Genomic DNA, 26,515 nt, shown 5'->3' on the forward strand with positions numbered 1-26,515 from the left:
CTCCAAAACACTATTCTGAACAAGCACCGGATTTTTGGCCTGCATCCCATCAGCCTCAGTGACTTGAGTGCTTCTAATCACTTTCCGACAAGCTCTCAAATGGTTTTGTTCCTCAGCCAAAAATGTAATATCTTCCATATATATTCACTGGACTTGGTTTCCTGTTCACTATCTATAAGATAATTTCACAGGCACATATAAACGTTCAGCTTACCCAAACTCTGTTGCACTGCTGTCTCACTACATAGGCAACCCACATGACTACAAGAATCTATCATCTTCATTGCAATTTCAGGATTTTTTCTCTATTCCTGATCTACCCCCACCCCCATCCTGCTGCTCACCATCTGTTTCCATTAATGTTGTAGAGAATGCACACCTGTCTTACAACTACTGTCTTAACAAGAAAATAAACACAAAAACAAACCATACAGAGCCTAAAACTATATGCATACTGCCATTACCAAATGAGAAGAAACTAAATCCCTTTGCTGTTGCCTGTCTAATTCAATACATACATACATAAAAACAGACACTGCCAATCTCACACTTGTGGCGAGGACCCCAATCACTATACCCCCACCCCCAGCCTATGCCACCTCAGGCTCAACCTTCATACTGAAATCTATCCAGCTTATATTAAACTCTGCTCTTCCCCATCCCTGGCCAAAGGTCTAAATATATATATATATATATATATATATATATATATATATATATATGTATAGATAGATACACTAGACAATCTCGACGTACTGAAATCTCAAATTTCAGTATGTCGAGACCGAATAGTGGAAAGTGCAGTTACTCGAAACTACACTATGCTGAATGCAGAAGTGTCAAATCCACAAATGTCGAATCCGCCGCTATCGTGGTGTCACGTTTGTTACATGTGGTGCGGTTTGTGGATTTATCTGGGGTTTCAGGTAAGTGTTGTGTGTTTGAGGATATTGGATAGGGATTTTAGTGTGTGCAAGTGTGTGCAGTGGAGTTTTTTTGTGCGTTTGTGTGTTTAGTGCAACCTCGGAGTTAGAATATATAAGTGGGGGGATGTGGGGGGTGCAGCCCCTCCTGCTAATAGGAAGGTTAGGTGTGTTTCTGTGTGTTATGTTTGTTTAGTTAGGTAAGTGTATGTGTGTATGATTATGTCTTGGTGTGTGTGTGTGTGTGTGTGTGTGTGTGTGTGTGTGTGTGTGTGTGTGTGTGTGTGAAAATGGTCGCAGTTGTGATATTCATGATTGTAGGTTTTCGTGTATGTGGGTTTTCGACTATTCAGTCTCAAAATACTGAAATTCGACATTTCAGTACTTCAAGATTGTATAGTGAATCCATTTATATATATATATATATATATATATATATATATATATATATATATATGTATATATATATATATATATACACACACACACACACACACACACACACACACACACACACACACACACAATTCTGCACATTACATAACCAGAAAAAATATATTGTTTGTAAACCCAGATGAAAAAAATCATACTGATATCATTAATTAGTAATGTCAACGTGCAATAATTAAAAAAATGGGGAAAATAGAAAATGAAATGGGAAAATTATTATACAATACTACTCTTTCACACAAACATGATGAAATTCTGTCAAGTTGCTCCTGCTCCATATACAGATTGTATCAGCATACAAATTCATGGTCACTCCAATAAATTATACAACCCATAGTAAGCAACATGGAGTAAACAGTATAACTATTTTTTTGAGCATTAAACAGTTGAGGTAACTCTGTTTTTTGAAATCACATTTGCTACAATTGTCTCCTGCTGCTATTGACAGTAAGTGCTGCATAATCTGAGTAAAAGCAGGTGGGGCAGGAAATAACTGACTAGAGAAAAACGCAGGTCTCAGTTTTTCACACTGTCATGGAGAAGTGCAAAATGTTTAGCAAAGTTTCATAATCCCAGAATCCCCATTCGACTTTAGGCATAACACAAGGTATGAAGGACGGTTGTCCAAGGAGACCACTCTGCACAGTATAAGACAGGCACATACCATAATTACATCAAATCACTTATATCGGTATGACAAAAAACTAAGGTGGGGTAATAAAAGTATCAAGACCCACTGCTTAGATCAATGATTTTTCTTTATTAGTTACTCTGCCTTCTAAACCAGATCCTAAAGATGAACTCATCAATCAAATCCCCACTCTATTGTTATTTTGGGTGAAACAAATGTCCACAGTCCACCCACAATGAAAGGGCTATGAAGTCCCATTCTATGAGATAGCTCATAAATAATGCTTATGGTTTCTACAATAAACTGAGTGATTTAGCAGTTTAGTAACCTGATGCTCTGCCCATGCTTTTCCTCTGCCTTTATTGAAGTCAGTCCTTCCAGCTCATGCCTAGTCTCTTTCAAGCCATACTGTCAGAAAAAAATGTGGACTCTTTATGCGTTGTGAAGGTTTTTCTGCCATCTGGGGAAATAAGTCTTCAAAACTGCTGGGTAATAAAGCCAAGCCCAGATCACGCAGCCAAACATATTCCACAATGCTTCATGTTTTGAACATGATCATTTGTAGTCAATATTTAGTAGTCATATACTGATATGCCTTGCTGTGTACTCACATAAAATATAAAACATCTTCCTTCTGGGTGAATCCAGCCAATTTCATCAAAATATGATGGACTTTAGCAGTGAACAGGGATCTAGGTAGCAACATACAAAACTCTTCCTCTTTCACTAAGTCCTCCATAATCTTAACAGCCCAGTTTCTTCAAGAAACCACTCAAAAAATTAATCCCATTTTCTCAGTCCCATTTGCACAGGTTAAAGTTGTATATTTTTCATTGTGCTTGATAACTTAAATCTTAGATCAATTTCAAACTCTTCTTTGAGCTAGGCAAATAAAAATTGATACCGTTATCCAAAGGCCTTACTCCACTCTTTTACTGATATGAATTATGTGATATGATCTGTTTAAATCTCTTAGAGTTGTTTTGTATTTGTCCCATAGCTTTAGATTTATTTTAATGAGATCCTAAAAAAGTATGTGAGGAATCTTGCACCATTTCTTGCAACAACAAGCTACATGTATGTTCTTTCTGGTTTTATACTCCATAGGCAAATGTGGACCATCTCCACATTTTAAACCTTTCAGTTGTTTGTGACCACTATTTGCTTATTGTTGGAAGTAATTTTTGGCTTATAATTCTTTTATGTTTCAAAATGATATTCTTCAACAGTTGAGAGGTGTCACAGTGGGTGCTAGAATGGCGCCTGTGTTCACAAATCTTGTCATGGATTGGTGGGAGCAAGATTTAAAGTGAAACATCCCTTGTTACAATTTGATAGAAGGCACATTGATGATTTAATTTTTTATGGAGTGGGATGATTTTTTAATATTTTTGAGGCTATTAATAATAGTAATATTTTTTTAAAATTCACTATTAGTGTTAAAGGTTGCCTCATCATTTTTTTGGATTTGATTATTCATTTAGATATAGATAATCGAAAACCAAAGAAACCGTGTTGGGTAAAACCTTGGTGCAGAAATAAATCTAAATGAAAGGTAAAAAGTAAAAAATGCACCAAGATAACACACAAGAAAATGTTTAATCACAGCAAAGTACAAAGTGGTAAGCGCTTTCACAACCAAAGTTGCTTCATCAGACACCACAGTAAAAAATGCACAGGTTTAAATAGTGATTCTAAAATGCCAAATAATCAATAAAAATCACACAATGATTAAGTAGCAGTGAAAAACAATTAAGCCTCATGCTCAAACTAAAAAAAGCATTGCTTAAAAACATTGCTTAAAAACATTGTACAAGAAAGAATCAAATACTATACATGAGAAAGCACTTAAAAAACTTATAAAATCATTATAAAACAAGGAAAAATACTAGGCAGGAAAAGTTAAATAGAATACTTGGAAACTAAAAGCTAGTTAAATACATTAGACTAATTTTGAAAGAACTCAGCTAATCTTAATGCTTGAGATGTCAAGCCTTTAAAAAAGGGACCAAGGAAGTAGTAGCATTCAAACCAGGATACTTTTCAGCATTAAGTTTCAAAATCCACTTCTGTTCATGTCCCTCTGTGATATTCTCAATGTCACCACCTCTGGGGTTTCTATGAATATGTTGTAGAACAAAGAACTTAAAGGAATGAAAATGGCCATTGGACATAACATGATTGGCTAGAGCATTTGATGGTTTATTATTAGTAATATCTCTTAGGTGGTCTAAAATACGATCTTTACGCATTCTATTTGTTTTTCCTACATAAAAAGCAGGACATTGCACACAAAAACAATAATAGACCACATTTGTAGATCTAAAATCAGTGTCTTGATTAGTGTACAAAGAAAATTTCCAATAGGATGTACAAATTTATTTTTCCTATATATAAATTGACAAGCACTGCAATTCCTGCATGGAAAAGTACCATGACGATTGGATCTAATAATAGTTCTAGATAATTCACCATGACATAGATGTTGTTTAAGGGATTTATTATTTCTAAAACTAAAAATAGGAGAATGTCCGACCTTGTCTACCAGTCCAGGCACTTCTTGTAGCAAATACCAATGCTTTTTGACTACATCTAAGTATTGATTGATGTTACTGGAAAACTGAAACGCCACTCTAAAATCATTACTAGTTCTCTTAGTATATCTTGTATTGTCAACAGCATCACCAGCATTAAAATAAGGTTTACATCTAGTGCTTCTCAGCTTCCAGCCATTAGAGATAGTCTGTTCAATGTCTGCAAGCAAGTATCCCCTATGTAAAAATTATGTTTTTAAATTAGATAGGGCAACTACTGCATCTTCATCTCTGCTATGCAGTCGCAGTGTTCTAAAAACCTGACCCTTGAGCACATTCCTAGGAAAGTGTCTAGGGTGCATACTAGATTTGTACAAAAGAGTATTTTTTCTAGAGAGTTTAAAATAAATATTACTGCAAAGACTATTTAAAATAGATTTACTAACCTGCACATCAAGAAAACTGATATCAGTGTTGGAACTATGGTAAGTGAACCTTACAAAATCAGTAGTTGAATGCAAATATTCCAAAAACTGTGCCAAATCAATACCAGAGCCTCTCCACAGCATAAACACGTCATTCACAAAGCGGACGTACCAAAGTATTTGTCCAAAGAATGGATTATTATTTGACAGCACATTTTGCTCTTCCCACCTGACCAAAGCCAGGTTGGCGTAGCTATTTGCACATGCAGTGCCCATGGCCACACCAACTTTCTGCAAAAAGAATTGCTCCTGGAACATAACAATGTTGTTCTCTAGGATAATCTCTAAGAGACTACAAATCAACTGTATCTTAGTGTTGGTGAAACACTTATTCACAGAAAGAAAATCCCTAACGCTGTCAACACCCCAGGTGTTAGGTATACTAGTGAATAAGGATTCAATGTATAGTGTTCATTAACATCAACACTTTCCATTCTATCATAAAGTATTTGTAAAAACATCTTTGTATCCTTCAATATTCTATGACAGTTTGCCAACAAACCATGTAAACATCCCTCTACATAAATAGAGAGAGGTTCAGTACACCACCCAGTGCCTGAAACAATAGGACGCATGGGTGGAGATAACACATTTTTGTGTATTTTTGTTAAGCCATATGCCCTGGGAACAAGAGGTTTAATACACATTAAAATACTTAAAAAGTGAATCATCTATTAAATTTGTGATTAGTAAATCAAAAATTAAAAAAGAAACTTTATCTATAATAGCGTTAACAGTAGGCTTGGAAATGCATTGATATGTATGCGTATCAAGTAAAAGTTTCTCCATTTGTGTGACATATAAATCCTTGTCCATTAACACTATACCGCCTGCTTAATAACTAGTGAATGTATATGTTTTAATTCTTGCAGGGCTCTGTGTTCATCTACTGTCAAGTTATAAAATGACATACTAGTATCAGTTGAGTTGTTTAATTCTCTAAAAGCAATTTCACATACATCTATGAATCGTTGAATACCTGTTGGTAAAGCTGGAACAAAGGTACTAGGTTTTCTGTATATATTATGTCCTTTATTACCTGCAGTAGTATCTGTAGGAAACAAACAATTTAGGGAAAGACTTCTGCCAAGTAGTTTTAAGTCCTTCAACATTTCTGCTGGGTTGACCCTCCTTGCAGGAATAAAAGATAAACCTTTATTAAGAACACTAAGCTGTTCACTATTTAACACAAAAGAAGAAATATTTATAACTAAGTCTGAGACTACATGCGTCTCTTTTTGGATTGATGAGCTATCACATCCATGTGCTGGCTCTTGAATGTCTTGCCGTTGTGTGTAAAGCTCTTGGACCGAGCTCTGTACGGCAAGGCTGTTCTCAAAGAGTAGTCCCCCTTCTTTGTCTTGTCTAAAAAAACACTTGTTTCCTTGTTTAGTTCTTGCCCTTGAGTATTATTAACTACAGATACATTTGAAGTTGAAGGCATTACTGCCGATGCGTAAGTGGGACGCACATCATTAATAAACTTGTCAGTGGTAATGGAAGTCTCCAAACTGCTAAAAGCAGTAAAAGAAGGTTGCATACCTGGTTCTGCTTGCATAGCATTTGTAGATATGGGCGCCAAAACTCCCCGATCTTCTGTAGTAGTAGGAACTGCCGAATTGCTAGTAGCAGTAACAGGAATTTGCAAACCTGGTTCCACTTGTGTAGCATTTGTAGATACGGGCGCCATAACTCCCCGATCATTTGTAGAACCAGAAACAGGACCAGAGGAGCCAGTTGTGTTTCCCTGCGATGCAGTATTTGCATTAAAGGGACCATTACTCTGAATAGATGTAGTTTTGTAGTTTTAACTTCTTTCGGCCAAGAAAAGACATTGTTTCTTGCAAAGTCGGTTTTATCTCTATTAAGTTTAGATAACTTAATAGACTGTAGTTTCTTCTCATAATTTCTCATGTAATTTCTTCTCATAAGCAACTATATTATCCTGTAGTTAACTCATTTTGTTGAATGTAATATCACAAGAAAAATTGTCAGTGATTTTTGTTTCAGGATCAATAATCTGTGCTTTTAAGTCAGCTTCAATAGGTGAAAAAAAGTCTATTAAAAGTTCCATATATTGAGAACTAAATTGTAAATTTAATTCTTGCCATTTACGTAGCAGGACTGGATATGTATCACCATAAGTGGGCATATTCAGAATTCTTAAGCCTCGTGGAATAATTTTGGCTTCCAACGAAGCTTGAGGATGTAACCTCTGCCATTGCAGTCTCTTGTATTTATACATCATATTTTCTAGATTCTTATATTGCTGAAAAAATTCTGGTAAACGCTGTTGATTAGAAAAAGTTTCATCCATACCAGCTTGTATAACAGTATTCAACAACGGATTCAGAGGAATGTCTATAATCCTTAGGAAACAGTGATTTTGTCCACTCACAGACTGCTCAGTTGTAGTATCTTCCATGGAGCTGTGTGTCCCTTCACCGAACAAAACCAAAAACCGAAAACCAAAGAAACCGTGTTGGGTAAAAAAAGCATTGCTTAAAAACATTGTACAAGAAGGAATCAAATACTATACACGAGAAAGCACTTAAAAAAACTGATAAAATCATTATAAAACATGGAAAAATACTAGGCAGGAAAAAGTTAAATAGAATACTTGGAAACTAAAAGCTAGTTAAATACATTAGACTAATTTTGAAAGAACTTAGCTAATCTTAATGCTTGAGATGTCTAGCCTTTAATGTCCTGCTTTTTATGTAGGAAAAACAAATAGAATGCTTAAAGATAGTATTTTAGACCACCTAAGAGATATTAGTAATAATAAACCATCAAATGCTCTAGCCAATCATGTTATGTCCAACAGCCATTCTCATTCCTTTAAGTTCTTTGTTCTAAAACATATTCATAGAAACCCCAGAGGTGGTGACATTGAGAATATCATCGAGGGACATGAACAGAAGTGGATTTTGAAACTTAATGCTGAAAAGTATCCTGGTTTGAATGCTACTACTTCCTTGGTCCCTTTTTTAAAAGCATTATATCTCAGCAGAGTGAAGCTATGGTGAGACCAGCACTAGTAGGAGTCAGGCAGTAGCCATTCAGGTGACTCCCCCTCTTTCATAGTTCCTAACAAGCTATTTCTTTCTTTTCAGTAAATACCATTTAATTTGCTTCTAACTTCAGAATATCTGCCTAAACCATAAACCATCCGGGTCTACTTATTAGTTTCTCCTCAAGTGTTTGGTAGTGCCCTGTATAGACACAGACACCTTGAGCTGACATTTATCCTATACAAGCACCACTTAAAGTTCACCAATACCTACTTGCACAAAGGACAACTAGTTTGCAGTGACAAGCACTGCTCCCAGAGTTGCAATCCTGATACTCCTGACATTCCTTTATATTCTTACTCCAACTGTCTAATCAATACAAAAAAGCTTGATTGCCATGGATACGACCTTTCCCATTATCTCTGTTACCATCTTGGTAGATATGGGGATCCTGAGGCAATGCAGGAATTGCCTCATGTTTACTGATAGCCAGTTAATTCTCAAACAAACTGATATGGTATGTGAGAGATGTATTTATACAATGTCACTGGAGGCAAATTTTTCATATAAAAGCATACCTAATGTCAATAAGGTTATCAGTAGTACACACACTGCACACTTCACACACAATTCAAAGTAGACACATAAAGCCCACATATAATGAGGCACTTAAATGTAACCTTTCTAAATCCCAAAGACCTCCTAAGTGAAGTACACGTAACAAGCATCCTCAGCAGCCCTGAATCCACTCTTTCAAAACACCATCCACATTAGTACATATAGCCACATCTCATGGAGCCTCTTCTTCTAAGACCATAAGGCAAGCCACCATACAAACCAACATTCTGGTCATCGGAGACTCAATTGTGAGACATACAGATGTCCCTCTCACCAGGCTGGGTAAGGAGAAAGTTACAGTCAGTTGCTTATCAGGGGCCAGGATCTGTCACATTACAAACACACGGTCATTGGACCACAAGTACCAGTGTGACTCAATCATAGTCCATGTGGGTATAAATGAATGTAGATGTATCTCTCTAGGCTATATGAAGAGAGACATTATGGACCTCTTGGAATATGTGCCCCAGGTTGTTATGAGCCTAACATTGAGCTGTATTTCACCTTCTCCAAGGATGATGCCACAATATGACCAAAACATGACTGACTTTACTAATTGGCTTAGTTTCTGGTGTCATTCTAAGGAAGTACAATATCTGTCAGCATGGAATTAGATGGTCAGCAGACCATGCTGCTTTGCCAGGGACAGTCTGCACCTCTCCTTTCTAGGCTTTTGAATATTAGCTAAAATATTGTCCTTGCCCATAGTGCCTTTTTTAGGCAATGCCAAGCTGTAAGTATTTCTGACATAGTAAATCAAAACAAAGAAATCTAGAGGTGTTACAACTCAGTGCTAGGAGTCTAAACAAAAAACTCCACTTCCTAGAAGCTCTCTTCACCATAGAGAATGCTGACATCTGTGTAATCACTAAGATATGGTTTAAAGCCATGGAGAGCAAACTGACACTGCAAGCTTATAATGCTTCCCACACATTCAGAACAGCTACTACACAGAAAGGGACTAAAGGTGGATGTGTCTCTATTTACATCAAAAATAAATATACCTCAAGGCCGGTCAAACAAGACAATACATTTGAGCTTCTCCATGTTCAAATCACCATTGGCAAAATCCAATACCACTTCTTTGCAAGCTATAGGTCCCCATCTATGATCCAGGAAACCCATACCATGTATTTAAACATATTGGAAACACTGACCATCCAACCCAATACCATATTCATGGGCGACTTTAATTACCCCACTATTAACTGGAAATCATATATGATACCAAAGTGTGCAAGGACAAAGATTCCTTGGAGTTTGTAAACACAAACTCCCTGGACCAGATTGTCAATACACCAACCAGGGGTGCAATCATACTGGATCTGATCCTCACTAATATGTGAGAATGCTGCACGCCCCGTAATGTACATAATAAGATGCAGAATATGCATCCTCAAGTTAGTCTATACAAAGAAGTATTCAATTCAGTTTTCTAGTAGATACAGGGCCTTATGCCCCTGTTATCTCACCTTGACAGCTTTGTGAAAGCTGTCAGATATGAGGATATGCAGTGCCTTCTTGTGAGGATGTGCACATTCCTGCAAATACCATGTGAAAGCTATTACACCCTTAACATGGCAGAGACCATACACACATGCAGCATGCATGATACCTTTCGTCCATTAGGTGTACACACTGCAGTGAGTCTGACCATCACATTCCTCCAAGGATTGGTGAGATGGTGCTGGCCACAGACTTCAGTCCATCACTGCCTGACTCTTCAGTGGTGTACTGCCATAGCCATTCATTGAACTCAGGTCACCTGGATTATATTTAGAGTTTCACCACTATACGCCCTGCAGTCATGCCTCCCTGGAAATTATATTCAGAAATTCTCTGTACAAAGCATTGCCAAAATCAGAGAGGATGTTACTTAATCTATACATGTATGGTCTGAAACCATAATGAAGACCATATGATCTGAAACCGTAATGAAGACCATATAGAGAACTACACATAGAAGATAATTACTATAGAAGCACAAATAATTGTTATTTAATAGTGTGGTTACAAATAACAGAAGGAAAAAGGAAAAGAAAAATAAAATAAGTAAATACAGAGATGTATTGAGACTAACTGAGATTCAGTGGCATAAATGGACATCATCAATTTAAAGAATGAAAATTAGGTTATCAATAACTGGATAAATATTATAGAATTCTTTGTAGAAAGATTAAGTGAATAACACCTTCCTCCCTGTCATTATCAGTGCAGTCCAAGATATCTAGAAATAAACTGTTTTCTAAAACTTTTCTGCATCAAAGATATAAGGTTACCTTTGTTCAGTAAATGTGAAATATGTATCAACAAACAATTAACACATTTTAGTGCAAAATAAACTTAAAACTTGATATTTGGCAATTCTTCAGATCACATCTTTATTGAATACAAGGCTTTGTAGAGCATCCATATCTCAAGTAAAGAATGTGCTTAGTTATTATGCATAACAATATCCCTGCTGAATGTATTAATAGCTCTCTTTCATATTTATTCCAATAGGTTTCCCCACAGTGTATTATACTAAAAAAGAATCCCATTCTGTCAAACATAAACATGTCATTTAAAATCATGAATTTAATATTTCTGTTTTGTTACAAACTATGTACACTGGTACCACACTGTTTCTTCAGATCACAATCTCACACGTTTGCCAGAGCCCACTTAATCTAAGAGCTGCCGCCTCAGTCCTTCCCCCATCTTTAATAACATTTTAGTTTGTCACTCACATTATAAAGTTGTTTTAGTAAGCTACTTAATATGACATAAGTTTTACCTTTTCGTAAATATTCCAATAGTATCTTTTCTGATAGATTGCTACTGTTTTAACTTATGCTCAGTCCTCAGCATGCAGTTAAAAATTGCAACACAACCCCTTTATCAATAAAATGATTCATGACATTCACAAGTGAATGCACTATCATCTGTCACATCATTTCAGATAGCTGTAGTCTCTTTACTATCACTCACTGATACACTTTTCAAATGATCACAGAATCACTGAGTTATGTAGACATCTACTGCATTCTCATTTTCAGGTGGTGGTGCTGCGGGTAGCGTTGTCGCCTCACAGTAAGACGCTTTCCGGTTCGATTCTCAGCTAGAGCGCCATCTGCGTGGAGACATGCGTGAACAGGCGTACCTTCGTTGAAGGTTGTGAGTCAGGGCTGGTAACTCAGCAGGTAAAAATCAACTACCAATCATTAGCGGACCGGAGTTCCGCTGTGGCGTCCCCTAACCAGGAAAAGCCGAAAAACACAAACAAACAAACTTTGCTCAATATCTGCTAATATTGACTAGATTCTAACTACATTTTACCACATAAGAGCTAACTACTTTTGGCACCACGTAGGCAATGTACTGCAACACATTCTTTCAATATGTGTTATATCATTGATGCCTTGCAACTAGGATCTTTTTATAAAGATCAAAGACTTGAATAGGGTGACTCACCATGACAAAAGTCTAAGGTGCTTTACATTATTTCTCATCTGCTAATGTTAATATGTATATTGCACCACTTTCACAGTTAATATTTTCGTCACAATGCATTGCCATTTATTTTAGTTCTTATGGAGATGGTCTGATAATCTGCCTGGGCACCATACATCGTATGGAACTACCCGGATCTAAATTGTATTATGATTTTGGTTTTTATTCCTATTTAATTGATGACATTGACGTAATGTTCAATGTGATTAGAAAATGAGGTGAAGAAATTCTCATATATTCCTTGTATTATTTTTATTTTTATATTTATACTTTTATGTACATAGACCCTGTGTATCATTACTGTGGTTGTAACATTAATTTGGGTCTGATTAGTTAATGTGCCTTTAATGGTACTATTTGGTGTCGACCTCTGGTGTGGATAACAACCTTTTTCGTGTAGACACCTTTTGTGACTAAGGGTTTTTTTGTATATAACTTTGCATATCTGTTAGTATGATAGCTTTTCTTATATATTGTTATTCTTTAGACTGGTCATTTAATGTCTCATAATTAACATACATATTTTATGTTATTGGTCGGTTTTATTTATATTAAATTCTAATATCGATCATCTGAACACTTAAGGTTCCAGTTCGAGTAGCAAACAGCGTCCATTGGAGTTGAAATGGAGCTTATAAGCACCACTGTGCTGTGAGCCTAGTTGCTTGGTGTTGACCGTTCTGTTTTCTTCATTCATTATATTTTATTACTTTATTATTCTATCTAATGTAACCTGCACAAAACCTGTCTCAATAAATATGACTTTATTGTCATGGTCTGGTTAGCAATGGCACGTAACATCATTGCTACATTTATGCTGGTAGTACAACCCAGATGATGATGTCTGGTTTTTGTTTTGCTTGCGCGTGTATGCGTGCCCCTAGATAACTAACTATTTTGTGTTAGCTGGCCTCCGCATATTATTAAAGACCTTTGTAAATGCTTTGTGGAACACATCAGTATATATCTTGGCTATCTGCACTCTTGTCAGCAGTGTTTGTTTTTTGATTACTATATTTTATTTTATTTTATTTCATTTTGCTTTGCTTTATTTTTGTTTATGTGTTGTTTTAATATCACAATTAATACCTTGGTCTCATGCCTTTGTACCCACGAACCCAATATAAAATAATAACATTGGTGTTTTAACTTGGTAACATGATTTATGAGTAATGTCATACCCTAAGCAAGCTTCTTTCCAAATATGGGCATTACTTCCTCAATTATAATCAGTGAGGTATACTACCATCAATTGCTGATACTATATGTATTTTTTGATGTTAGTTTGCTGATGAAATCTTAAATGGTGGAAATTACTGAGTATATAAATACTATAAATGATTTATTCAGTTTTTAAATGGAATTTTAGGTTGTTAATATGAATTTCGATGAATTTTATCTTAACAATGTGTTGATTTTTGAATTAATTGATTGATTGTATTTGATGATTTGGTATAAAAGACAATGAAAATTTCAGTGAGATTGTAACCTGAGGAAGCGCAATTTTATTGCGTGAAAGCGCTTGTTTCTGTTTTTGTTTTTATCATTAAATGTTGTTGGACTTATTTCGTGGTGGTTTCAAGCAATTCTTTCAGCTTTGTTCCTCTACCCTTGATGCAAGAAACCTTTGGACGATCGGTTATTGTCTTCTGCAGCTGGTATTTTTGTTTTTGCATTTAACCGGTCTTCACACGATGGACATACAGAACATTGAGTTAGACTACAACCCAGTGAGTACTATGCCTAATGAGAACTGGAACTGCCTTTTTTATCAAAAGGATAATCCGCTGTTACATATGGATATGAATGGTGAAGCGTATAAGAGTCCATCCAGTACCAATGAGAATATGTATGAGTTTTTTGGAAGTCTGAGAACTCTAGAAAATGATCTTTATCGCCTGCATAGGCTCGTCTGGCAGAGAAGGCACTTGCAAGCGTGCCTGCACTTTAAAGTTATCCCCCGCGGCATGCGTGTTTTGTGCATGCCGACTTATGGGGATAGCCACCCTGAGTTACTTCGACAATGGCAGAAATTAAACATCGACTTTGGGAACAAATACATTCAGCTATTATTAGACTACTTCACACCGCTTGAAGCGGAGCTTCTAACTAAGGTAGAGGAGCAGTATAATTTACTCACTATTACCTATCAGACTGAGTTTTGCAAAACAAAAATACAAGCCATGAACAGGCAGTTGTCTTTGTATAGCAGTAAACTTGAGCAGATAAAAATTAGAAAGCTGAAACGGGACTGTGAGGATTTTTGTCTCGGCCGTATCTTTGTATGGCCGAGATCTAGCCCAATTATTAATAATAAAACACACCTTGGTCAAGTGGAAACTTTCTCCGGTTCCGCTAATAAAGACTCTGTGGCTGTACAGAGCGAAATGACTGAAACTGGACTGCATGTGGACAATGTTATAATTGAAACATCTACTTTGTCTGATACACCCATTTCTTCTTTACCCTGCAACCAGCAGGGATTGGTTCACCAAAACGCACTGGGTGCCAAACCTAAAATAGCCGGTATGAGCAACAAGTTCACGGCACCTATGCCTTTAAATTTTCCCCTTCCATACAAAGAGATAGTGCGTGCTCGTTCCAACAGCCGGGGGAGAGGAAAAAGGAAACTATCGGGGGATGCACCGGAGCAGAGAAGAAGAATGAAAGTTTGAACTGTCTGTTTTTTAATTTGTCATCTAGGACTTTTACATTGAATGAATCAAATATCTTGAATAAGGGTTTGTCCTTTATTCCCTCCCAGCATAGCAATATATCTGACACCTTAATAGGGCTACGAAAGTTCTGTAGGAAACTCTCCCTTAAGATGTTGTTCAAAGATAATTTACCCAATTCCATGGACAATCAATGGAACAACTCTGTCTGTAGGAGAAAAAGTACTTTTATACCCCCACTTATACATACTGTTGATTGTTTCTTGAAAACTTGTGAGCGGGACTTTTACCACTACTATGATAGTTATGAAAAAAAGAACATCTTTATTAATTTAAATATGGAAGAAAGCTCTGAGCTAAAAGCATTATGTAATGACCCCAAGCTTGTATTTAAGCCAGCAGATAAGGGAGGGGGGATTGTAGCGATGGATGCAGTTTTCTATCATCAATTAATGCTAAATATGTTGAGTAATGACACTGCATATAAGAAGATTGATAAATCGCGTATAGGATCTATAACACAATATGTTCATGATACACTATATGACATGCTAATGACTAGATCCATTGATAAGTCTCTGTATGACTTTTTGATGATAGAATTCCCTTTGATTCCCATTATCAAAGGTTTGCCCAAGCTGCACAAGGACAAGTATCCACCCCCTTTGCGTCCCATTGTATCAGGTGACCATTGGGTAACTCAAAACGCATCTTCATATATACAAACTAGATTGGGAATACTTGTGAAGAAAGTACCTACTATTCTACTTGATTCTTTTAGACTGTTAGATGATCTGAAATTAGATATGGTAACAGATAAAATAACAGATAAAACCTTGCTAGTAACACTAGACATTGAGAGTCTCTTTACCAACATTCCCAACGAATATGGTTTAAATGCAATAAGAACTCATATGACACAACTAAATATTGATAATGGTGAAATTATGAATGTATGCTGCTTGTTGGACCTTGTCCTGAATAATAATGTTTTCCTATATGACAACATGGCATATGCACAAACATGGGGGGTGGCCATGGGCACCCCCTGTGCTAATGCATATGCTAATCTTGTTGTACTTGAATGGGAAAAGGAACACATCTTTAATGATCCTAAGTTTGCCAATGTCGTTTTATACAGACGCTTTGTAGACGACATTCTAGTGTTATGGAATGGGGATGAAGCTAGTCTTACTTCATTCATCAGTTATATGAATAGTATTACTTCGTTTTTTAAGTTTAGCCATGAATTTTCCAAGCATAGTATAAATTTTTTGGATATCACTATTAAGAAAGATATCCAATGTGAGCTAGCAACCACCCTTTATAGAAAATCCTGCTGGAGGAATGGGATCCTCCACTATGACAGCTTACACCCGCGTCATATCTTTCGGAACATAATAAAGAATCAGATGAGCAGGATAGTTAGAATATGTAGTGACAAATCGGATGCCCTTAATTTAATTGACACCCAGAAGAAATATTTCATGGATAGGGGATATCCCTTGAAGCTGATTGATGACGTGATGGAATCTATGTTTGACAATACTATGTTCCAGGCTAAAAAATTTTTCAAACCTTATAGATCTACCAAAAATATGGCTAATAAAATACCATATGATATAAAATATACTGGTGATGTGCAATATCTAACCAATATAGTGAGAGATAATTGGAAGATCTTACTATCAGACACAGCTGTCCTAGAAATTGTTAGTGAGAAACCAGCTTTTAGATTTATGAATTGTATGAACATAAAAAGGCTTTTATGTAAAGAAAAATTAGTTACTACACCTACTGATGTTAGGTCTCAATTAAAAACAGGCACTTTCCCATGTGGAAAATGTTCTCTTTGTGGATATATTACCAAGAAGTGTGGCTTTACTGCCCCGGGTGCTGAATTAAGAACAAAATCTATGTTCTATGCAAATTGTAATACTAGAAATGTCGTTTATCTAGCCACCTGTAATTTCTGTGACAGTTACTATGTGGGGCTGACTTCGCGAAGGCTAAGGGATCGGATATATGATCATGTTTATAATATAAGAAGGAACAATTCTACTAATGCATTGGCTTTGCATTGTATTGCTCACCCTAAACACAGTTTTGTGTTTCAGGTCTTGCAAATAATAGACCCCAATAGGAGGGAGGGTGATCACATGAACACCTTGGAAACCTTTGAATTAAGGTGGATCCTGAGACTTAAAGCCCACATACCACCTGGTTTGAACACCGTGGTCAATCTTCGACCAGCCTTGTCAGGACCCACTTAGCTGATTCATTTTATTGTGCTTGATTTAATAAGAACTTTCAATATGTGTTATATCATTGATGCCTTGCAACTAGGATCTTTTTATAAAGATCAAAGACTTGAATAGGGTGACTCACCATGACAAAAGTCTAAGGTGCTTTACATTATTTCTCATCTGCTAATGTTAATATGTATATTGCACCACTTTCACAGTTAATATTTTCGTCACAATGCATTGCCATTTATTTTAGTTCTTATGGAGATGGTCTGATAATCTGCCTGGGCACCATACATCGTATGGAACTACCCGGATCTAAATTGTATTATGATTTTGGTTTTTATTCCTATTTAATTGATGACATTGACGTAATGTTCAATGTGATTAGAAAATGAGGTGAAGAAATTCTCATATATTCCTTGTATTATTTTTATTTTTATATTTATACTTTTATGTACATAGACCCTGTGTATCATTACTGTGGTTGTAACATTAATTTGGGTCTGATTAGTTAATGTGCCTTTAATGGTACTATTTGGTGTCGACCTCTGGTGTGGATAACAACCTTTTTCGTGTAGACACCTTTTGTGACTAAGGGTTTTTTTGTATATAACTTTGCATATCTGTTAGTATGATAGCTTTTCTTATATATTGTTATTCTTTAGACTGGTCATTTAATGTCTCATAATTAACATACATATTTTATGTTATTGGTCGGTTTTATTTATATTAAATTCTAATATCGATCATCTGAACACTTAAGGTTCCAGTTCGAGTAGCAAACAGCGTCCATTGGAGTTGAAATGGAGCTTATAAGCACCACTGTGCTGTGAGCCTAGTTGCTTGGTGTTGACCGTTCTGTTTTCTTCATTCATTATATTTTATTACTTTATTATTCTATCTAATGTAACCTGCACAAAACCTGTCTCAATAAATATGACTTTATTGTCATGGTCTGGTTAGCAATGGCACGTAACATCATTGCTACATTTATGCTGGTAGTACAACCCAGATGATGATGTCTGGTTTTTGTTTTGCTTGCACGTGTATGCGTGCCCCTAGATAACTAACTATTTTGTGTTAGCTGGCCTCCGCATATTATTAAAGACCTTGTAAATGCTTTGTGGAACACATCAGTATATATCTTGGCTATCTGCACTCTTGTCAGCAGTGTTTGTTTTTTGATTACTATATTTTATTTTATTTTATTTCATTTTGCTTTGCTTTATTTTTGTTTATGTGTTGTTTTAATATCACAATTAATACCTTGGTCTCATGCTTTGTACCCACGAACCCAATATAAAATAATAACATTGGTGTTTTAACTTGGTAACATGATTTATGAGTAATGTCATACCCTAAGCAAGCTTCTTTCCAAATATGGGCATTACTTCCTCAATTATAATCAGTGAGGTATACTACCATCAAGTGCTGATACTTTTTGTATTTCTTGATGTTAGTTTGCTGATGAAATCTTAAATGGTGGAAATTACTGAGTATATAAATACTATAAATGATTTATTCAGTTTTTAAATGGAATTTTAGGTTGTTAATATGAATTTCGATGAATTTTATCTTAACAATGTGTTGATTTTTGAATTAATTGATTGATTGTATTTGATGATTTGGTATAAAAGACAATGAAAATTTCAGTGAGATTGTAACCTGAGGAAGCGCAATTTTATTGCGTGAAAGCGCTTGTTTCTGTTTTTGTTTTTATCATTAAATGTTGTTGGACTTATTTCGTGGTGGTTTCAAGCAATTCTTTCAGCACTGTTTTAACTTATGCTCAGTCCTCAGCATGCAGTTAAAAATTGCAACACAACCCCTTTATCAATAAAATGATTCATGACATTCACAAGTGAATGCACTATCATCTGTCACATCATTTCAGATAGCTGTAGTCTCTTTACTATCACTCACTGATACACTTTTCAAATGATCACAGAATCACTGAGTTATGTAGACATCTACTGCATTCTCATTTTCAGGTGGTGGTGCTGCGGGTAGCGTTGTCGCCTCACAGTAAGACGCTTTCCGGTTCGATTCTCAGCTAGAGCGCCATCTGCGTGGAGACATGCGTGAACAGGCGTACCTTCGTTGAAGGTTGTGAGTCAGGGCTGGTAACTCAGCAGGTAAAAATCAACTACCAATCATTAGCGGACCGGAGTTCTGCTGTGGCGTCCCCTAACCAGGAAAAGCCGAAAAACACAAACAAACAAACTTTGCTCACTATCTGCTAATATTGACTAGATTCTAACTACATTTTACCACATAAGAGCTAACTACTTTTGGCACCACGTAGGCAATGTACTGCAACACATTCTTGGGTCAGGAATAAATAAAAATATATAAAGTAAACTAACAAAATAAAAAAATGACTTCTATACTGATTGATTCTATACAAAGATTGTCTCTATCACATACTGCCTGCACACATTCTGGTGTACAATATGGGATCAATACTTGCCCCAATAGTGTTTTCCATTTTTATAAATAAACTATCCCTTGACCTGCCCCAGTTATTACTTCTCTTGTATGCTAATGACATGCCATCCAGAAATCCAACTCAGTGAATTGGTAATCCAAACCCAACTACAAGCTGACCCTCTGACTCACATCCAAAAAACCTTCTTTTTTAAAAAATAAATAAATAAACTATGCTTTTTGCTACAAAGAAAAAAAAAATCCCAGCTTAGTTCCTTTAATTGGCTTAGTTCCTGGTGTCATTCTAGGGGGATACAGTTTCTGTCATATCATGGCAGGATATCTCTTAAGACCACATTGCTTTGCCAAGGATGGTCATCATCTGTCCTCCAGGCTACTGAATATTGGCTAAAACTTTATCCTGCCCATAGAGCCTTTTTTTAGCCATTACCAAATTGACAAACCCACTGACAAAGCAAATACAACACAAAGATGCCTTAAGGTGTTGCTGCTCAATACCTGGTACGTAAACAAGAAACTCCACACCCTTCAATCTCTTCTCACCCCGGAGAGTATAGACATCTGTACTGTTACAGAGATATGGTTTAAACCCACAGAAAGTACTCCAAAAGTGCAATGTTTCAGTGCCTTCCACAAATTTAGACCATCATCTGCACAGGCAGGGACTAAAGGTGGAGGAGTATCTATGCATATAAACAACAAGCATACCTTTAGGCTGGTTAAACAGGATGATGCTCTGCAGTTTCTCCACTTGCAAATCACCATGTACAAAGTTCTATACCATATCCTAGCAAGCTATAGGTCACCCACTATATTCCATGGAACCCAGTGCTTATGCTTAGACCCCCTGGAGTCACACACCATCCAACCAAATATCCTACTCATGGGGGACTTTAACTACCCCCTCTATAGAAAGGGAAAGCTTCATGAGCTCAAACCTGCAGGAATAGAGATTACTGGACTTTGTAAACACTGACACCTTTGACCAAATAGTACACAGACTAACAAGACCTTGTAACATACTGGGCATAGTGCTCACAACCATAGGAGTGTGCTGCACCCCCCACAAGTGTCACATCATCACTACTGAGGATTGATCACAAAGTCGTCACTTTGGATCTAAAAATCAACTCAGTAATCCCAGTAAACCCTGTAACAGTTAGAATCTACTCCAAAGCAAGCTACCTCATATCAAGGTGTTCCTATTGGAACATTGAATATTCAATCGTTCGAATCACTAAAGGTCGACCTTTAATGATCAAACAAATAAATATTTGAAAGTTAGTAAAAAAAGATAAAAAAAAAAGAAAAAGTAAAGGGTGGAGGCAGGGGGCAAGCTCCCCTGCACCCCCCACACCCCCACTACTTAAATATACCAACTCCAAGATCGCACTACAGCTTAGAAAAGGGAAACATTCCCTTTCCTGCACTTAACTCCGTTAAAGTGCGACCTCGGAGTTGGTATATTTAAGTAGGGGTGGTGTTGGGGGCACAGCCTCCCATGTGGTGGGGTGCAGGGGAGCTTGTCTCCCTGCTCACAGCAGTTACTTTTGTTTGATTTGTTTTATTACATTTTCGAAGTTTTAGTACTTCGATCATATGGTGTCAACCATATGGTATTCGAAGTACTGAAACTTTGATAATGTAATATGTAACCCATATTAAGTGAGAAATCATCAAAATTCAGCTCCCCACCAAACCCAGAGTTCACAGCAACCTATGTGGAATTGTTCACTGAGACTCTACACAACCATGTAAAAGCCTGCAGAGAGGCTGCTGTATCTACCAGAAGTAAGCCCAAACTTAACTCAAATAAGAAACCACACTGGCTGAACCCTAATCTAAACAGGTTATACAACAAACAGAAAAAAAGTCATGGCTAAAATCAAGAAGGACAGCTCCCTTAAAGAAATGAACACTCTCTCATCAAAGTAAACAGGACAGTAAGAGGGCTAATTAAGCCTGACAAAGTGAAATTTGAGGTCAAGAGAGCCTCCCAGGCAAAAGCCAACCACAAAGCTTTCTACAGCTTTGGCAGAAACCTCAAAAGCAGCACACAACAGTGTACCAAATTGGTGGTCAGAGGTGCCACTTTCACTGAGCCTAGTGATATATTGAACCTGCTGGCTGACAAATTCAGCTCCAACTTTACCCACCACTTACCTTCAGCCACCCCCCCCCCTAAGAAATATCTACAAACTTCCCTCCCTAATTGTTAAAAGGGAGCAGGTCCTGGTGGCTTTTGCTAAGGCCAAAAACACAGTGGGCCCAACAATATTCAGGGATGCCACTTGAATTGCCTGAAGCACAACCTGTAACAGCCACTGGAGTCATTATTTAACTATAGTCTTAAAACAGTCTTTGTGCCATGAGAGTTGAGAACTGCAACTGTCACCAAAAGACCATGGAAACAATAGACCCATTAATCCCACTAGTCTTATAAGGAAAGCCATGGGACAAATTATAATGGAAATGATCAACAAAGACTTTGGCAACCTTCAGACACTGGACCTAACCCAGTATGGCTTTGTCAAAGGAAAGTGACGGCTACTAAACCTGGTGAGCTTCTTTGAGAAGTTCGCCAAGGCAATGCATGATGGGAAAGTGGTGCATACTGCCTACCACAACCTGGCTAAGGAATTTGATACAATACTTCACTCAGGCACCATTAACAAACTCATTGAATTATGCCTAAACCCATATTGCTAGCTGGCTGACAGATAGGACAGAGGAAGTTAGGACTGGCGAGACCATCTTTGTCAAGAGACATGTCACCAGCTGGGTCCATCAGGGCTCCATACTGGATCTGCATTTTTATGGCATCTACTTCTCAAAAGTCTGGCTGCTGATGACTGCAAAGTAGGAGCACTCATAGATTCCACCTAAGACACTAACATCTTTATAAGAGGATCTAACACAGACAAATGACTGGTGTCAAAGCCACAGCTTAAAACTCAATGCCAGGTAATGTGTAATAGTACCTTTTGAGAAGTTAACAACCCAGGAGAAATTAGGTTATCAACAAAACACCACCAAGAGTTGACCTAATAGTCAGGGATTTGAAAACACATGTAGATTGTAACCTGACCTTTGACAAACATGTGGCCAATTTAGCAAGAAAAATCATTCTATCATGCTCAACTTATAAGTAAGTTTATGGATCCAGTTTCAGGAAAGTCATCATGTCACATTACTTAGCCCTCCTCAGACATATCATTAAGAACAATGCTCCCTTTGGTATGTACATGGCCAGACATATGCATCAGCTGGAAGGACTGCAAAGGTTCCTTACCAAAAGAATCCAGGACATAAACACATTGTCCTATGCGGACTGACTTAAAGCTCTATCTCTGTACTTGATCTACTTACAGACTACCTACAGGCAGTCTATGTCTTGCATACAGTGCATCCTTGGATCCAACTCTGATGGGCCTTTTGCACATCTGAAAAGTAAACAGCATCAGAAATACTAGATCTAGGGATATACATTTTGCTTGCAACATAAATAGAACACATTGGAGAGACAGATAAGTTTCTCAGTGGATCCCCATTCTCTGGAACAGACTCCCCTTCCATGTGAAGCAGAGTTCCCCCCTAACTCTATTGAAGTACAACTTTGATCAGTGCATGGGAACATGGAAATTCACTCCAGGTCTGGCCCTCATGTCTCTGATGGACAGAGCCAGGGAGTAAATTATGCCCAAACTAATATACTCCCTCTATATAATATATTGTAGCATCCAAGCTAACATACCCCTCCCCCAATATAAACTCCAAAGATGCAACAGACAAAGGGGCACTTTTGGGTTGCATGACTAGGCTTATAAAGGACTTATTGATCATTAGCACAGCATATGCCTTGAACCTATGAAACAGCTCCCCCTAGGTTGTTGACCAGCTGAACGACCGTACCTAGGCATCTGACTGAATTAACTCTTAGCTTTCAGGAACATATTTAGAAAGTTAGATCTAAAATCAACTACAACCTTTTCTGGACTCAGCTTCTTTCATTACCAGGTAGGACAACTATTGGGAAAAGTGCCCTGCTCACGCAGTTGGAGTATGGCTTACTCTTCTTTTTCATTTCCTCTAACAAAAACACATCAGCCCTACAGACATTATCTAATAAAATATGCCACATCATCAATAATCCCCCCTCACCTTGAATACCATTGCTGTACTTTTATCCAAGACAATTGACTCCTAGTACAAGACAAGTCCAGTCTACTTCTGGGCTTCCAATTATTCAAGTTATTCCACCAAGATGCCCCATCACCCTTGCAATGCACTTTATCACTACTACCCTGACATACAAACTCAGAAGCCCAGATACAGAAGGCCCTGCTCTCCAAACCCTTTCTACTAAACTGCATAGCTCTAACTCTAGCTTTTCTGTACTTGTTTCAAAATTGTGGCAGTCACAATCTGACTATCTTACTGAGCTGACTAACTGTCCTAATTTCAGGCCCCGATTTATATAGTTTCTGGTTCGTCAATACAAATGCAAATATCAGAGCACAAGACATATTACTTGACATTACTCTTCACTAAGTTAATTTTGTCACTCATCACCCTATTTACATGACTAATGTGTTGGTAACCACTATGTTCTTTCTGTAAGTATGTAAATAACTTTAAAATTACTTTTCTCTTGCTTTGCCTGCTAAACTTTTCATGCTGCCCCCTACAATTTCTAAGGCTAAACCTTCTTCTCACTTTTTTCTTGCTACTCCTCTTGATTCCCCTTTTCTGCTTTTAAACTATAAATCTCAGCATAGTATAATGCTTGCACATAGTATCTCTCTCTTGTTTTGTGGCTAGCTTGTATTACACCTTTGCTTTCCATTGTTGGTTGTAGCTGGTATGTAGTATCTGGAGTGCCATGATTAGATTAAAAAATGGTTAAATTTTATCCTGGTTCAACGCTGCTGTAGCGAGAGCCCCGACCTTAACAAGGCTTCTAAGCATTAAGGTCAGTTTTGCTCTATAGCTGACCAGAAAACAGCAGCAGTAGGACATTGTAATGGATTTATTTCAACCCCTGTTTATGCCTGCTATCTGCTGAAGCACGCAAAGTATTTTGAATTAAATTGCTTCCCTTACACAGGAAATACATAAGATGTGAATCACTCCCCCACTGCTTTACTGTCTTCTAAAGCTAGAACTACATATTACATTTCCTTTTTTTTTGTTTAATCTTACTTTTGATTCATTTGTAGTATGAGTGGGTTAGCACATCGTAACCCTTAATTAACTATTCTCCACACAGATGCCAAGATTCACCTCTCAAGCTTCACTCGAGGTGAATTCCTTGACATCTAGTCCCAGACATGTAATAATGTGGTTGCAATTGCTGACCTGCTCATAATCTCTATATTATTGCTGTAACTGAGGCTGAGCCTGCAGCTCATCACATCATGCTGTGTGCAACGCTTTACCTGGGTGAGCAAAATATAAATACATGAAATAAATATATTGTCTTAATGCCTGGAATCCCTTAACCTCAAATACCTCTTTTCCATGCAGATTTAATTATTTTATTTTTTTTTTTAATGCTGTTTTATTTTGCTATTTACTAACCAAGTTGGTGCAGTAGCCTGAAGATCCTTTTCCGGCTTGGCCTGGGCTATAAGCAGAAGATACACAAAATACATATTTACTTGAAGAGGCAAATGAAGACAACAGCAACACAGAAACAGTATGGAAAATTACAGAAACAAATTTAAAGAAAACCAGAGTGATGTTCAAATATCTGAATACATCACGCAAATACATGAACAAATTAGCAGAATAATATATGAAATGTACAAGTATTAAAATAGTTCACACTACACAATGTTAGAAAATGTCATTATTAATATAGACCAAATTGTGCATAACATTTGTACAGTAATGAGGAGCTTTTCATCCAGGTTTTGTGAAACACTTACACCTGCTTGCTTCCAATATATATTAATTTAGTAGTTTTATGAATTATTTGATTTTATTGGTATGTCTGATCTGATCTTATCTTGTGGAAACTGCGGACTTGAACTATTTCAGAAATCTCATCCATTTTGTAATGCACCATGAACAGAAAAAAAGGGCTGATCCCTCAGCTGAGAGAATTATAATCAACTATCTCTTCATCTTCTGTCTTACTTTGAAATAACCAAGAAAGTTTTCTTTTGTTCTGCATAAAGGAATATTATTTGCAATTCACAGTCAAATATGTGCTTCAGAAAACCATTCTTTGAATGTGTCCATGTAATGAATGGTGCATATAAAGAAAAGACATTTCAGAAGATTATTCCTTGTTCTTATTTTCCCAAGTAGGTCTTTGTTTCATAAATTCCAGGTATGTTTATTAAAAATCAACTTGCTCCATCTCAGAAGAAAGCATCATTTATGTGGACATTTTATAACTGGATGTTTTTCTTTCTTTAGCACTCATCAGAACAAGACTCAATATCTCTTGGAGTTTCCACACTTCAGGTAATCAAATTAAATTCTAATACTACTACTACATATATCAATATTTTTCATATTTGGGATTTTTATTCCTCACATGGGTCTGTTGAGAATTATTGATTTCCATCTCAGAACTTTTCTTTCCATTCATGCTTAGAAAGGTCAGAGATTAATAGTTAACTCAATACATCTGATTTTTTTTCTTTGTAAGTAGTTCTACAGAACAAGGTTTCTCCATACTTCCCAAAATTCAAACACTCTTTTGAATTACCTGAATAATTTAAAATGCAAGAACTTCACCACTTACCCATTTTTTCTTTAAAGCTGCTCTCTAAATGTTGACAATTTGGTCTGTTTTTAATCTTCACCTATTTAAGCCATAAGGATGGAGCTGCCAGGTAAGAGGAAAAGAGGAAGGCCTAAGATAAGGTTTATGGATGTGGTGAGAGAAGGCATGCAGGCGGTTGGTGTGACAGAGCAAGATGCAGAGGACAGGAAGAAATGGAAACAGATGATCCGCTATGGTGACCCCTAATGGGAACAGCT

At 36.9% G+C, this 26,515-nt stretch overlaps 1 protein-coding gene across 1 annotated transcript in view; it reads left to right on the forward strand.

Moving 5' to 3' along the window:
- Window positions 1-26,515, forward strand: part of LOC122816738 (mucin-4-like) — a 544,109-nt gene that overhangs the window by 23,697 nt on the left and 493,897 nt on the right. Inside the window, exon 4 of the mRNA XM_044089732.1 lies at window positions 25,946-25,993. Within this exon, the coding sequence (XP_043945667.1) occupies window positions 25,946-25,993 (48 nt within the window). The remainder of the gene's footprint in view (window positions 1-25,945; window positions 25,994-26,515) is intronic.

The sequence above is a fragment of the Protopterus annectens genome, chromosome 12.part0, assembly GCF_019279795.1.
Source record: "Protopterus annectens isolate FY-2018-M chromosome 12.part0, PAN1.0, whole genome shotgun sequence".
NCBI classification, from domain to species: Eukaryota; Metazoa; Chordata; order Ceratodontiformes; family Protopteridae; genus Protopterus; species Protopterus annectens.